We start from the raw sequence: 16,559 nt of genomic DNA, 5'->3' as shown, positions 1-16,559 counted from the left end.
AGAAAAACAAGAGAAAAAAAAAACCTCCAGAAAAACCTTTGGCTTTTGGATGAGACAACATCAGACTGTAAGACTCTCTTCCTGTAACATCTGTTTTATTGCCTTAAAATAAATTGTTAAATAAAGTGTGGAACTGTCCAGCTTTAAATTATTTTGATATTCACTGAGAATTACTTTAAATTGTAAATGCAAAGCTGTAATGCCACTTTAATAATCAGTGCAGTTGTAAACATGGCTTCCGTTTTGGAAACAAAACAAACAACAATCTTCTAAAATCCCTTTCGATTTTTTGCAAAAACAGACAGTCTCCATTAAAAACTTCAGCTTCTTCTCATACAATCACCCTATTTTTTCATTTTTTAATTAACTATGATTATGAGGAAATTTTTTCTGACTTCCTGTCTTTATATTTGTCAGAGAGCCAGAAATGTTGAAGAGTTTAGCAACAAATTAAACAGCCATCACTGAGAGCACAATTCTAAAGAATAAACAACGACAGAAAAATATTTCAGTGTATTCCTTGTGACCTGTGTTGGTCGAGTTACTTCTCCCCAAAAGTAAGGTGAAGAGTCATCAACACATAAGGTCAAAGGTCAGGCAGTACAGCTAGAAGAAGGAAAATCTACAATCTGACTTCATTCACTCATTACAACATCTGATCCTGTTCATGATCCTGATTATTACACTGACTGACCAAAACTACAGGAACTACAACCACTGCAATGGAAGCAACCAGAAGAAAAACCTGCACTTTGATTTACTCTGATCACTGTGTACAGATCACAAGCAGTACACCACTAAGAGACAGTTACAAAATCTTTTAGAGAACAAAATAGAGAGTGAAATAAAGCTTTTTAATGACTTTCTTTCTAAGGTTGTAGCTCATGGACATCCTTTTTAAGTATAAATATAAAGAATCTAATGGTTCATATTTGAGCGGGATATGCCTGGGCTCTGACAGGGAATTGTTTTTTGACCTTTAACTTTAGTATTCTCCCTCTCTCCCGTCCACCTTTCATTTAACAGTCTGTTACATCCTGTGAGGCTGTGGGTGGGGTGTTTGCCCGCTCTCCCCGCCTCCTCCTCTCTTGCCACTCCTACCCCCTCTGTCTCTCCCACTCTCCTCTCTCCCCAGGACACAGCTGCTTTTGATTAGCCTCGTTTGCCACCTGACTCCAGTCAGCAATCACCTCTGAGGCTATTTAAACTAGGGATGAGCTGTGAGGTTCTTCTTCTTCTTCTTCTCCTCTGTGGTGCTACACGGTTTTTGTGCTAGGTTTTGGACAGTCAGCCTCCTTCGGACTAGTGAGTAGATGGGCTTGTGGGCCCTGAGAGTTACTTAAAGTTACCGCATTACTTAAAGTCTCTAGTGACATTATGATGTCAGCTGACTCTGGAGCATCCTCAGTCATGGTTTTGTTGGACTTGACATCTGCCTTTGACACCATTGACTAGTGATGGCCAAATGAAGCTTTCCGAAGCACTGAAGCATGTATTGAAAAATGGTTCATTACTCGAAGCTTTTCAACACAGTCCTCTCCGGTGACATCTGGTGGCGAATATTTTGAAGAGCAGCTTGAATCTGCAAAATAAAACGGACTGCTCAATTATCACTGCTCACTCAAGAGTGGAGTTCTCTCTGATATTGGGCCACCGTTCCGTTGCTTTGAACATGTAATTGGTTTTGTTTTCTCGATTGGGGTTGCCAGACAGTTGGCAAATTAAAAACACTTTTTGTTCACAAAAAGAAGAAAAGACAGTTGGATAAACAAACAGACTAAAGAGAACATTGTGAAGAGCATCAAAGTTTTTAGCCTTACTGTAATATTATCACTGTGACTAGCTCCAAGTTTATCCTACTTTTTGTGTCAGAAGGCTAAAAATGTAATTTCTCTGTTCACCAGGATCACTGAGACACCAGATGCGCTTGAACCTGAACCTGGACCCAGCTGTGTGTCTTTGAAGAGTGATCGGTCAAAGATTTTCATCTTTGACTTTAAAGGAACAAAGTCTGCTGCTGCTGAGGAGTAAGACATTTCACATTTACCTTACAGCTCTGTGGTACACCTGGCCTCAGTCCTGAGATTGAAGAGCTCCATAAGTGAGGCTGCTAATTTAAAAGAAAAATAAATCTATTTTAACAGCCCTGCATTCCCTGCACTGGGCATCACACTGATTATAATTTATGTGGTAATCAGCAGGAATGTGTCAGCAGTTAGTTTGACTCTTTTGACTCTGATGCGGTTGCCAGTTTTGCGTAGGAAGGTGAAATGATCTGCAGCTGTATGTGGTGCTGGATGCCACCATATGAGCTGATGGATTTCTCTAAATATTAAATAATTCTCATAATCATCAACACAACTGATAAAGGACCACAGCAAATCTTTTTTTTTTAACCGTAATATTGACATTACATTTTTCACCAGTGGTCCTTTTTTATATGACCTGCATGGAATAACAAGACAAAATGGATTATAATGTAGTAAGATAGTAAGCGCTATACAAATACAGACCATTTATACAAATACAGACCATAAGATGATCATTTTATTGTTCAGCATCTGGACACTGAACACCACAGATGTAGCCGAGTGTAGGCTGATTCAAAGTGTCATCATATGATTTTGTTTATGTGTATTATAAGTTTTTATACTCAGAAAAAAACTTCAGCTGCTGCTGTAAGATGCTGTTCCTTGTATTTTAAAGGCACAAAGGTCAAACTTAAAATGAAACACTTCAACACATCAACACGAATCTGACTTTTTTAATGTGATGATGCAATGTGCAGGAAATATCCATAATATGGTCATTACAAGAAGACTGGTACAGAACCATCACTGACCTGTTAGTTTTGGACTAGTGGAGTTAAATAAGTCTATAAATTGACATAATAGGTTTGTTACAGCACAGTTGTGCTTGTTTTAATCAGGATGATCATCTAACAGTAGAAGAAGAAATCTGTGGCTTGTATTTATGTGCTAAATGGTTCTAATTTCTTCATGATGTCTCCACAGAGCTGATCAGGAGAGTCTGCAGCATCAAACTGATCTGGACTCAGTATTTACAGTTTTTTCTGATTGCTTAAGCACATTTTTTGTAACTATTGGCTAATTTTGCAAAACTCTACACACAAATAAAAAAACCTGTCACCCAATTATCAAAACATTTTAGTTCCCTTGCAAAAGCGAACACAGCTAGATTAACCCCTCACACCTTTGTAAAAATGGTGTTTTCGTATCAAACAGTACACACAAGCCATCATCTAAGCACACAATGCGCCAACTGCACACTGATGGTATGAATACAAAACACATCTGGCTTTCGCTTTCTCTGTGTACAGATGTCAATTTGAGGTCACACCTTTGTCATAGTGTCATGTAAACATACAAGGATCCAAACGTCAAGTATTGGTGTTTATTCACACTCATCAAAACCAAGACAAAGTCAGAACACAAAATAGGAATGCCACAAATAAAAGGAAAAAAAAAGACAATCAGCCTACATCATGTCGTCTTTCTGGGTCCGGCCACAAAATTTCGTCCACATCGCTTGCGACATCCTCCAGTCCAAGGCACCGGGGAAAATATCTCCTTGCATGCCGTATCCAGGCCTGACATGATGCCTGGTCAATATCTCCACATGCCTCCTCCATTGCCTGTAAAAGGGCTACCTGTTGATGAGGATGACGGTCATACACTTTCCAGCGCCAGGCAGAGAAGAACTCCTCGATGGGATTCAAGAATGGAGAGTATGGAGGGAGGTTGAGTGCCATGAAGGATGGATGGTCTGTAAACCAGTTGCGGACCAAAGCAGCCCTATGGAAACTAACATTGTCCCATATGATGACATATCGGGTCTGCTCTGGTCTCTGAACAGTGAGCATGTCATGCAAGGTGTCCAGGAATGCAATAATGTGTGCAGTGTTGTATGGGCCTATGGTTGCATGATGGTGAACAACACCATTTTGGCTTATAGCTGCACACATGGTTATGTTACCACCACGTTGTCCTGGGACATTGATGATGGCACGGTGTCCAATGATGTTCCTGCCACGTCTCCTGGTTTTACTGAGGTTAAAACCGGCCTCATCTACAAAAAGTAGCTCATGTCCCATTGCATCTGCTTCTAGTTCCATCACTCTCTGGACAAGACAAAACAAATGCAACACATCAGGCCCATGCACAGCACTACAGTATGCACTTCCAAATTCAGAACCAATGACACTAGCTTACCTGCACATAGTCATATCACAGTTGCTTTACACGTTCTGTGTTTCTCTCGAAAGGAACTCTGTAAATTTGCTTCATTCTTATTCTGTGGCGCGCAAGTACACGACTTAGTGTAGAAATGCTTGCACTGTGTATATTTTGAAAGATGGTGTCATCATCCATTATGCGCTGCTGTATTTCACGTAGTCTTATTGCATTATTGGCAATCACCATGTTCACTATATGGGTCTCCTGCTCTGGAGTGAACATTCTGCCTCTGCCCCCAACATCTGGACGTCTAGCAATTCTGTAAAGTAACAATTTCAGTATTTTTGCATGTATGGTACTGTTGTGTTTCTCATTAGAGTATGGCAGTGCTACAAAGTACTAACCGATTCTCATTTCGGAATGTCCTAATGATGCTTGCCACAGTGTAGCGGCTCAGTTTAGGCTGAACACATTGGCCAGCTTCCCTCAGGGTCATCCCATGGTTGATGACATGGTCCACTATTGTAGCTCTGGTGTCATCAGTTATTCTGTTTCGTACTCTTCTTGCCCTTCCTCTTTCCCCTCCTCGTCCTCTTTTTGCTCCTCCACGTCCTCTTCCTCCGTCCTCTTCTTGCTCCTCTACGTCCTCTTCCTCCAACCTCTTCACCTCCACGTCCTCTTCCTCCAACCTCTTCACCTCCACGTCCTCTTCCTCCAACCTCTTCACCTCCACGTCCTCTCCCTCGGCCTCCCCTGATTCTCACTCTTCTCGCTCTTACTGCTCCTTCCATTGTACTCCACATGGACAGCTTACCTGTGGCCTGTTTATAGTGCTTAGGCTGATTGCAAAGTGGACTAATTATCTAAGACAGTTTTCACATGTGGAAGTGTGCCAGACAGTTGGCAAATTAGTGTTAATGATAGCCACACATGTGTATACTTTTGCTAGGAGTGTGTTGGAAATTTGGTAATTGAGTGTTGTGCAGTGAATTGTGCCTACAGTTTTGCAAAGTGTGTGTTACAAAATTGCAAACTGAGTGCAAAGCAGTTTTTGTGCTTTTAGTTTTGCAAACTCAGTGAGTGGTTTTGCTATAAGTCTGAATAGTTTTAGAAATTGTGCTACAGGAATCACAGTTTGGGTTTAGGCATTCGGAAAAAACTGTAAGCAATCAGAAAAAACTGTAATTATGATTGAGAAGAATAATACATGCTCTCAATTCAATTAAGTACTCAGATTCAAAGTGTAATTACAGTTTTTTCTGAATGCTTAAACCCTAACTGTGATTCCTGTAGCACAATCTCTAAAACTAAAAGCCAGATGTGTTTTGTATTCATACCATCAGTGTGCAGTTGGCGCATTGTGTGCTTAGTAGATGATGGCTTGTGTGTACTGTTTGATACGGAAACACCATTTTTACGAAGGTGTGAAGAGTTAATCTAGCTGTGTTCGCTTTTGCAAGAGAACTACAATGTTTTGATGATTGGGTGACAGGTTTTCTTATTTGTGTGAAGAGTTTTGCAAAATTAGCCAATAGTTACAAAAAATGTGCTTAAGCAATCAGAAAAAACTGTAATACCAAACAGGCTAACAGAGATTACATGCACCAAGAGGGAGGGGGCAACAACGAGCAGAGTGAAACACAGACAATATATACACAGGAATACAAGCTGGATACACGTTCTCTCAATGAACTCACCACACACTTAGACAGCTGAATTTGAACACACAATATCCTCATCACATTTACATGATGATGTAAACATCCCAAAACTCCAAACGCTGTGTCCAAAATACATCATCCTGGTCACAAAGAGCCGGGCCCAGCGTATCCAAACAAAGCCGTGGAAAACAAGTCCCCCTCCATGGAGCTTTTCTAATCACAGGAGACAACGCACGCTCGACGTCGCTTATCAGCCAAACCACGCCACCAGTAAAGCCTGAGCTTTACCTGAAAACCTCCTCTTCTCCCTCTCCTTCTCCGTGGTCTAGAGGAACCACCGAAATCGCCTGACGAGGATCCAGTTAATGGAGAAGGGTGAAAAATGCCAGAGGATGACGAGACATCGTGAGGCATCATAGAGGATCGGATGGATAGCAAAGCCAGGCGATCATACACCAGGGCAGCAAATACATCATTAAAACTGAATGAGAACAGTAGAGCAGAAAAAAATAACACAACAGTAGTAGAGCACGACAAACTGCACCTGGCAGTGGTAGAGCCAAACACAGGCGCCATCATACCGGAAGTTTTAGTTTTAGTTCACCTGGTTGAGAAACTGTAACACTTTTGTTTCATTGTCACCCCTTGCCAATGTTTTCTGGTCAGATTGGGTTCCCAGACTTATTCTCAGTCTGGAGCTTACTGTGTGTCTTCATGCCAATAAATGCAGAACTACTGTAAGCTTTGAAACAGGATTTTGACTTTCCTGGTGCCAAATAGAAGTGAAGTAAATATTTGTTATTTCATGCAGAGCTGATACAGTCATGTGAAAAGTTAGAATTCTTCATAAAGCGATTCCTCTTAAGTTATTCAATTCCTGTGCACTGTGTGCACACAGATTTTTATATATTATTTTGACCTTTTTACATGTCTAATACTCACTGTCAGGTTGTATTTAGGTAATTTAAGAACCTGGTACGGACCAGATGATTTTTTTTTTTTAAATTGTGCTTTGATACATAAAACCCTAGAACCGTAGAAAGTGTATATTTGTTTTGACTTTATTGAGAGATAAAATAAAACACAAGGTTATTTCTCTAGAAAAGATGAATCAGAGAACATAAAGGCCATGTCTGCACACTAAAAGATAATGTGCTCATTTCAGTGTGGAGCCTCAAGGAGTCCAGTGGATGAGACCAGGTCTAAGGAAATGTGAGTATTTTTGATTTATCATCTGCATTCACACAATCTTGTACTGTTCTACATTTTTTCTCACGGTTCCTTTTAGATTTCTGTGATCTGATGCTGGATCCAAACACAGCACACAGAAACCTCAAACTGTCTGATGACAACAAGGAGGTGACACATGTGGAAGAAGATCAGCTGTATCCTCATCATGATCTTAGCTTTGATCACTGGCTTCAGCTGCTGTGTACTAACAGTCTGACTGGTCACTGTTACTGGGAGGTTGAGTGGAGAGGAGAGGTTCATGTTGCTGTAGTTTATGGAGGAATCAGTCGGAAAGGAGAAGAGGATGAAAGCAGGTTTGGAAGGACTCATCAATCCTGGAGTCTCAACTGCAGTGATGATAAGGGTTACTATGCTAGTCACAAATTTGATTTAAGAGCCATCCCTCTTCTCCCCTCAGCTGTTTCTCACAAAGTAGCAGTGTATGTGGACTGTTCTGCAGGAACTGTGTCCTTCCACAGTGTCTCCTCTGATAAACTGATCCACCTGCACACCTTCAACACCACCTTCACTGAACCTGTATATGCTGGGTTTAGAGTGAAGCCTGACTCTAGTATCCACCTCTGTGCTGACTCACAATAATGAACTTACTGTGCAGAGAAATATTCTCACATTGGTGTTTCACACTTTTCCTCACTTAGTATATCAGGTAACTGTCTCGTACATATATTCGTTTGTTTTTCAGTCGAGAGATGTTGGATAAGACTGATTCTCCTGAAATTTTTTTTAATCATCTTATTGTCTTTGGTGCCTTTTTAAAGAGCAGATATCAGTTGTTACTTCTATACTGCAGTTTAAATACCCACAGGACTTTTAGTGCTGAGGAAAGAGGAACTGTATTTTTAAATCTGTTGCATTATACACATTTTAATCATGCTTAGACTGATGGATGAAATCTTTGGAACATATAATTTAGACATTTTAAACGTTGTTGGTTAGACTTTGTGATGATGAGCGCTGCAGGCTCTAAATAATTTGTGTTTAGGTGTCTTTAATTTTTTACATTGCATAACTATACGTTTGTGTCTCTCTCTTGTTATGCAAATTAAGTAACATTTCACTACAATTAGTTCCTGGAGAAAAGCAATATCACCACTGTGTGCCCAGTTTTCACAACAACTGATCTGGATGGTTCTGGATCCATTTATTAGTCTGTGTTGATCTAAATGTAGCTTCTAGTACTGCTGATACAAGAAGAGCAGCTTATGGCTAACTGGAGGCTGTGGAGACGTCTCTCTTCATGGAATAATCAATAAAAACAGTCTGACTTATAGATGACCTACAGTCTGTGTTTCTTGACTGAACAGAAACAGTTTTACAGGCTCAGATTTGGTTTTTATTCCGTGTTAAAACAGACTCATGAATTGTAACAGAAACGGAAAAGTGAAGACAGTGGGTTACTGTGGCCAGAGGTGGAAACACAAATGAAAGCAAAGCACACATACACAGCTCCTTCAAGTTTGGTGAAGTGTGCAGCTCTCTGAACACATGAGGCAGAGTTCATATCACAGCCACTGCTGCAGCAGCAACAAAGTGAGCCACAAAAGACAAGAGCTGTTTCTCAACATCAAATACTCCAAGTTTGTTCTTCCTTAGTTGCTAATTCAAACTTGGCAAATTAACTTAAGCACCCACACTTCTGAGCATGGGAGGAAACACACACACACTTTCACTGTGATTAATATATAAAATATAAATTAGTAGAGACCACATAAATGCCTCTTTCTGCATCATGTAAGAAGGGGGGGAAAAAGACACAAATGTGTTGGCTGGATTAGTATAAAATGAAATGTCTGGCAATGGACAGAAGCAAGGATATCGATGTTTACACCCTTGTGCAATGAAGAGGATGCATGTTGTATCACAAGACACGATGAGCCAGCTGATTGATTTGTTTCTCTGAGGCATTTTGTGAGGGTATAGCTGCTGTGGCATTTGTCTGGCTAGAAACAACAACTGTAATCTCCACATTTCGATTTTTCTCAAAACACTATTTCAAGTTTAATCTCAAAATGGACTCATTTTTTTCCTTTCATTAATGTGACCTTAGTACTCTACCTACCACTAATTACCCAACTTCTAAAAAAAATATTTTAACAACATATTTAGTAATAAAAAGACCATCAACAGGAAATAATTAAATAACATCAATAGGAAAAGTCATTTGCCCCCCCTTTCTCTTTGCCCTCACTTTCACTATCCAATAGGAGCCAAGGTGCCTTGTTTGTTTGAGGATTTCTCCAAAACATGTGATGATCACAGTTGTTGATGGTCTGGTATAATAAGTGGTTTTGTTTGAAGTTGTGCAGAACTTGTCTGTGTCACCATTTCACAGAATGTGATCAGGACGTGACAATAGCCAAATTGTCCAGCAGGGGCCACTGTGGAGATGGTTTCAGATTGTTTGGAATCATCAATACAAGCACAAAGACTTCAAATGTTTCACGAAGTCTCGCTTTGCTCATCACTAGTATGGTGACAACTTCACAGGAGGTCCGTATCTCAGCACTGTCATAGTTAAAGGTGACCTTCATAAACCGAGAAACTGACATTCATGTTTGCCACAGGAAATCCACATTTACTCCTAACTAAGCGTTTAAATGTACAAAGAGACAGACACTGAGACAGAGACGAAGATAAAATCAAAACTTTTTTGTTGCACCATATTTAATGAAGCCATGCAAAACGTTACCTTCATAGTATGAACTTAAAGAGCAGCGTTATAGACCCTTGAAGTTCACTTGTCTTATTTTTTGAGGCATTTCTCAGGACTCACAGCTAGAAGATGAGCCTGTATATAAAAAAGGTGGAGGTTTCGGATCATTATCCTCCTGCATTGACTGAAACTGAAGGACTGTTCGTTAACTTCAGTGAGAACTCTGACATTTCTAAACTGAAGTTTATTTATATAGAAGAAAGTGTTAACAAGCTTAAAAGTTGATGTGAGCAGTAAATAAAAGGGTTAAACACACAGTATCGCTCTCTAACTGCTCCTCTTCCTGGAGTGAAGCACAGCCTGATAACCTCCCTCTTCTTCCTGCTCTTAAACACAGCACCTCCTCTCTGTCCACGTGTTTCCTCGTTCCCTCCCCTTCAGATCTGCACTTTGAAGATGGGTGTAACCAACATGTGGTGACGTGTAAGAGCTGACAGGCTCCATTCACTGCAGAAACATGTTGTTGAGATCAGAGCTCAGACTAGTTTCAGTTATAAGGAAGTGAAACTCACACAGTCGCTGACACTGAGAGGAGAAATGGCGCAGAAAGGAGTTCAGCTGGACCGAGAAACCTTCTCTTGTTCCATCTGTTTGGATCTACTGAAGGATCCGGTGACTACAACCTGTGGACACAGCTACTGCAGGAACTGTATTAAAACCCACTTTGATACAGAAGACAGGAAGGGAATCCACAGCTGCCCTCAGTGCAGGAAGACTTTCATACCGAGGCCTGTCCTGGAGAAAAACATCATGTTAGCAGCTTTAGTGGAGCAGCTGAAGAAGACTGGACTCCAAGCTGCTCCAGCTGATCACTGCTATGCTGGACCTGAAGATGTGGCCTGTGATGTCTGCACTGGGAGGAAGCTGAAAGCCATCAAGTCCTGTTTAGTCTGTCTGGCCTCTTACTGTGAGAAACACCTCCAACCTCACTATGAATCTCAAACTTTTAAAAAGCATATGCTGGTTAAAACTTCTGTGAAGCTCCAGGACAACATCTGCTCTCGTCATGATGAGGTGATGAAGATTTTCTGTCGTACTGATCAGCAGAGTATCTGTTATCTCTGCACAATGGATGAACATAAAGGCCATGAAACAGTCCCAGCTGCAGCAGAAAGGACTGAGAAGCAGAAGGAGCTCGAGGTGAGACGACTAAACATCCAGCAGAGAATCCAGGAGCGAGAGAAAGATGTGAAGCTGCTTCAACAGGAGGTGGAGGCCATCAATGGCTCTGCTGATAAAGCAGTGGAGGACAGTGAGAAGATGTTCACTGAGCTGATCCGTCTCCTCCAGAAAAGAAGCTCTGATGTGAAGCAGCAGGTCAGATCCCAGCAGGAAACTGAAGTGAGTCGAGTCAAAGAGCTTCAGGAGAAGCTGGAGCAGGAGATCGCTGAGCTGAAGAGGAAAGACGGCGAGCTGGAGCAGCTCTCACACACAGAGGATCACAACCAGTTTCTACACAACTACCCCTCACTGTCAGCACTCAGTGAGTCTACACACTCATCCAGCATCAATATTCGTCCTCTGAGCTACTTTGAGGATGTGACAGCAGCTGTGTCAGAGACCAGAGATAAACTACAGGACATCCTGAGAGAGGAATGGACAAACATCTCACTGACAGTCACTGAAGAGGATGTTTTACTGTCACCAGCAGAGCCAAAGACCAGAGCTGGATTCTTAAAATATTCACATGAAATCACACTGGATCCAAACACAGCAAACACACATCTGTTATTATCTGAGGGGAACAGAAAAGTAACAAGAATGAAACAACAACAGTCTTATTCTGATCATCCAGACAGATTCACTGGATGTTATCAGGTCCTGAGTAGAGAGAGTCTGACTGGACGTTGTTACTGGGAGGTGGAGTGGAGAGGAGGAGGAGTTCGTGTAGCAGTCGCATACAAGAATATCAGCAGAACAGGGTTGGGCGATGAATGTGGATTTGGAAACAATGACAAATCTTGGGCATTATATTGGGTCACAGGAAGTTTTAAATTTCGACACAACAATGTCCGAACTGTCCTCTCAGGTCCTCGGTCTTCCAGAGTAGGAGTGTACCTGGATCACAGAGCAGGTATTCTGTCTTTCTACAGCGTCTCTGAAACCATGACTCTCCTCCACAGAGTCCAGACCACATTCACTCAGCCGCTCTATGCTGGACTTTTTCTTTATGGACTTGGATCCACTGCAGAGTTGATTAAAGTCAAACAGAGAAGACAGGTTCATGTTGATCCCTGACCATTATATGTACTTGTGTAGTTTCTAAATGAGGCTTTACATTTTAGAAGCTGAGAAGTTCAGTGGTCCATTGATGTGTGAAAATAATATTGCAGTGATTCAAACTGTACTTACATTTATATACCTTACATCAATATAAATCTGAATTTGTTCTTATGGCTGATAATCATGTGAGTTTAAATGATACTACTCTTCATATTCACTATGTTTGAAATCTGTCATCAGTCTGGTTAGTGGTTTTATTCTGTAGTTGCTGTAGTGGGTTGTCAAATGCAACAATATGTTGGAGCTGCAGTGATTCATCAGTTAGTCAATGATTAGAGAATTGATTGTTTTATCATTATTTTAGTCTCATTTAAAGCTGGTTCCAGTTTCTGAAATGTGAAGATTGTTGATTTTGTTGATCATATATGACTGTAAACTTAATGTCTTTGAGGTTTGAACTTTTAAAATGTAACGAAATTTAAATACTTAATGTTTGACATTTAATATTATTTTTCATATGAAAACTTTGATCACACTCGATCGTTTATACATTGAAATATAAACACTAAATGATTCAGGCCTGTATATTGTGGAGGATAGACATGTTTCTTGCCCTGAGCGGTGTCTGGCAGGCAGAGCGTCTCCACAAATCTGAAGCTTCTGATTTGGAGAAAATGATTTGAGGGAGACACCTGGTGGACAAACACAGACATGACAGGAAGAAAGACTAAAGTGCAGAGTGGAGACAAACAGCTGGAAATACTTGTTGGAAAGGATTGTCATGCTTCAGAAAAACACACAGCACACACTCTAACAGTCCTTTATTTGCACTGAAGGAGACACGTGAAGAAACCAAATCACACAATAATGAAGTGAACACATTTATAGTCAGTGTTCAAGATGATGGATAGAAATGAGAATCATGGAGCATTTATGCATTTTTACGTCTGTGTCACAGAAACTGTTCAGCTATTCTCTGTTTATTAGTCTATTTATCAGGAACCTCTGTTGATTTTATATGTAAAGCATTTTTCCTCTATCACTGAACCTTTTAAGGGTTTTGTCATAGTAGTTTTGGGGAGTTTTTAATTAGATTTACAGCTTCAGAATAACTTTGTGATGTCAGATTAGAAAGTCTCTGTCCAACCCTGGTGTTTGATAAGATGTTTGATCCCTGCAGGGATCCCTTCCGTGGACTCTGTATCTCCTGAATCAGATAACTCCGCTACTGTGTGTTTGTATCTGAACTCTAAAGACATTATTCAGATATTTTTTGTACTGGAATTGAGTTAGATTTTTACTGATGTATGGTTCGTTGTAAAAAGTGGATCTACCAACAGTTTAATTCTTTGAACAAAGGTTCTTTACACTAAAGTGAGGCAGGAGATGTGCTTCCAAGATTTATTATTCAGACAGAGAAAGCAACTTTAACAAAAAACAAAACTACAAATTCAACCATACAGGGAAGAGGACTTCAGGACTGAGGCTTACCAGCAGGTGAGAATGGTCAATACAAGGGGAAGGCGGATCCATCAAATAAACAAACAAAAAAAAATAGATCAACTCAGGCGCTTTTGAACGTGCACTCAATCGTGAAGGGAATCTGGTCCTGGATCAGTCCGCGGTGCTACTGAAACAGGGAAGAATGATTAGATGATGTTTGCCGGCTGACAAAAGCAGCATTCACTGACACCACAACCTTGAACCCGCTGCTCCTCCCCTGCAGCCACAAACCACACCCCGCCACAAATACCTCGAACTTTACATGAACAAAATCGTGCAACAACAACGCATTAACCTCACAACTTTTCAAGACACACAAATTTAAACAATGCTTCATCAAAGAAAAGCAATACACAGTTAACCCCACCTCAAACAGGTGCACACACACTCACTTTAAATTATTAAGGCTCCATTTAAGACATTGAACATGGTCACTGCTCAAGTGACAGAACTGCACAAAACCACACTGAATGTAGAGGACACAAACCAACGTACACAGCAGCAAAAAGAACTACAGCAACACAACCGAGAACAAACGAGAAGCACAAAACAGGAAAACAATCTGAGAACAAAACAGCAGGATATCCCTCAGCAGCAGCTACAATATCTTCAGACTGACAAACTGCATTTAGCAGAACAACAATTTAAATTCAAAGAACAGGAAACTGCAGTTTATACAAACCGGGTCCACTAAACTACTCCACCTGAACAGGAGAGGAGCGCTTCCTGAACCGGTGTTTGTCAAAACGTCAGACATTGTCAGATTGGCCGAAAACGGCGTTCACGCCGCCGTCGCTCCAGTACAGCTGAGCAGACTGCAACCGTGGGAGAGAGTGACTGTGTTTCACACGCTGAGCTCGAGCTTTCTGATCCTGGACTTCATGACAGATCTACCACTGTGAGTAACACTGTTTCGTCTTCCGTGGACTCTGTATCTCCTAAATCAGAAAACTCTGTTACTGTGTGTTTGAACTCTACAGACATTATTCAGAGTGACCCCTCGGTGTCAAGTTATTCACCGGTTGTCCTCGTTAGTGATCTTTGTGTTCCTGAGCCGTCAGACTCTGGTAATGCTCGCAGTGTTTTCTCTGAGTTAGCCAATAAGGATTTTCCAGCTGTTGAGCTGAATAAAGGACTGTTATTCCACCCCAGACTCACCTACACGCTGTTACTGGCACTGTATCCCCGCTGGACTGTTTTACTCCTCAGCCTGTTGATTCTGAGGTTTCCCAGCCTGAGCCCAGCCACACACCATCAACAGCTGTAAATAAAACAGTGCGTGCTGAGGAGCACAAACAGTCGAAGACTTTGTCCTGTAGCCGATGCTCCTTCTAGTGACTGGTTTGTGTTCCAACCTGTTTTGTCTTTTCACATTTGCGGTGTTGCCCAGCCAGCCCTGGACACAGTAAAACTTCTGCATCTGAGACTTCCTGTGTTGGTCCGACAGTTTCCCAGTCTGTGATCTTTTCTGCGCCTCAGCTGGTAAACGTAAATGGTAACAGAGCGCAACCTGCCACAGTTAAACTGGCTAAAATGCTTGAACGTAGCACAAACTTTGTTGGTTCCTGTTTACACCTCAGCTTCTTCTTATTTTATATATATGGCCTGGTCATGGGGAACGAGACAGAGCACAGGAAATATTGGTTTTTGTTTTTTGGCTTTTTTTTATTTCTCCAAATGATCTCGGAAAAGCACAGTTTTAAGCACAGTGTTTTACTTTTTGTGGTTTTGAGTGAAAACATTTAAGTTTAACATTAAACCCAGGAAGAGTTCCCACTTTGGGTTCCAGTTTAAGCAGATTATTAAAGTAGATCTAATTTTAACGACTTCACAGGCACCTGTTGAACTGTCACTAACCCAAAACCAGCGACAGCTCTAATCCTGCTCCACAGGCTCAGCCTAAAACACCTGTAACTTTCAAGGTCTGAGATAACAATACATATCAAACTATCACAGTGTATTAATAATTAATATTCATAATATATGTGTAATACTATTTTTATTATTATTTGATTTGATTTTCCTGTTTGCAGCAAACAATTTTACAAGCAGAGCTGCTGTCAGTCCACAGTAGAGGCCGATCCTTCCTCGTCTCTCTACTGCAGAGACACAAACACATCTGGGTAAAATCAATTACACTCACAAAACATCAGAATAAGAGAAAAAAACTGTTAGGAGCAGGTTATGTTCAGAGTTTTACTTTTAAATTCACATTTTCTCTCTGAGTCTCTGAGTTTTAGAACAAAACCATTTGAATTGAAACATCAAACTAAAAATGTCCTAATAAACTTTCAAACAGAAAGTGTCCGACTGTTTTCTTTGGTCTGTTTTACTCTGAAAATTCACATTTATATGAAACATTTCTGCTGATCTACACAGACCAACTGTCAGCAGAGTCAGTATCAAATATCAGAAAGTGATTATTACCAGTCTACTTTCATAAGTCACCAGTATCCTCTAAACGTCATGTTGCCTCCTGTCATTCAGAGGTGTGTGCTGAGCTGGAGCAGCAATAATGTAGAAACTATGAAACAGAAGAAACTGCAGCGCACAGGAAACATTTATGACACGTTGAGTTATGATTACAAGTGTGTGAGTCAGTGTTGTGTTTCACTTCTTAAGACTCAAACACTGCTGTGTTTTGCTTTTAAAATGTACGTTTATAAATCCATAAAATATCTTTACATGTACTATTATTAATTATTTTTTTAAATAGATAAATAGAAAAATAACATTTGTTCATAACACAATTTCAACTTATCAATCAAAACATTAAAGCTTCAAGTACAAAGTTTAAGTCTCTAAATGAATCCTGAGGGTCTGAACTCACAGCTACACTCTGAGAGTTTGTATGAGATCAGAGAATAAAGCAGCAGATCACTGTGGATCGAAGAACACAAACACCACTGATTCTGTAAGAAAAGAAAAGCATCACCTCCTGTTCTACGCTACAGCGTAATCAGAGCTTATCATACATAATCATCATCCTAAAATCAACGTGAATACTTCATT

General features: G+C 40.6%; 1 protein-coding gene and 2 long non-coding RNA genes across 4 annotated transcripts; 2 read left to right on the top strand and 1 right to left on the bottom strand.

Moving 5' to 3' along the window:
- The first annotated feature begins 1,254 nt into the window (after positions 1 to 1,254).
- On the top strand, positions 1,255 to 8,362 carry LOC112433338 (uncharacterized). 2 transcript variants are annotated; one of them, XR_013097060.1, is made up of 4 exons: positions 1,255 to 1,305; positions 1,905 to 2,027; positions 7,023 to 7,069; positions 7,146 to 8,362. It is a non-coding gene; the product is annotated as an uncharacterized LOC112433338 (long non-coding RNA). The 2 variants fall into 2 exon arrangements; XR_013097061.1 differs by lacking the exons at positions 7,023 to 7,069; positions 7,146 to 8,362 and adding an exon at positions 3,015 to 3,133.
- Positions 3,428 to 4,679, bottom strand: LOC143416812 (uncharacterized). The gene is made up of 3 exons (XR_013097070.1): positions 4,601 to 4,679; positions 4,233 to 4,515; positions 3,428 to 4,141 (listed from the first exon to the last, which is right to left on the bottom strand). It is a non-coding gene; the product is annotated as an uncharacterized LOC143416812 (long non-coding RNA).
- Positions 8,363 to 10,249: 1,887 nt separating the features above from the next.
- On the top strand, positions 10,250 to 13,317 carry LOC112431797 (tripartite motif-containing protein 16-like). Its single transcript, XM_024800519.2, has one exon. The coding sequence runs from the start codon at positions 10,359 to 10,361 to the stop codon at positions 12,057 to 12,059; it is 1,701 nt and encodes a 566-aa protein (XP_024656287.2). The 5' UTR covers positions 10,250 to 10,358; the 3' UTR covers positions 12,060 to 13,317.
- The last annotated feature ends 3,242 nt before the right edge of the window (positions 13,318 to 16,559 follow it).

Source organism: Maylandia zebra, linkage group LG3, assembly GCF_041146795.1.
Source record: "Maylandia zebra isolate NMK-2024a linkage group LG3, Mzebra_GT3a, whole genome shotgun sequence".
In the NCBI taxonomy this organism is placed as follows: Eukaryota; Metazoa; Chordata; class Actinopteri; order Cichliformes; family Cichlidae; genus Maylandia; species Maylandia zebra.
The sequence above is the reverse complement of the archived record's forward strand: the minus strand, read 5'-3'. Positions and strand labels throughout refer to the sequence as shown.

Excerpts from the sequence above, each read along its gene's own strand:
- LOC112431797 (XM_024800519.2), top strand. The coding sequence starts at position 10,359 with ATGGCGCAGAAAGGAGTTCAGCTGGACCGAGAAACCTTCTCTTGTTCC.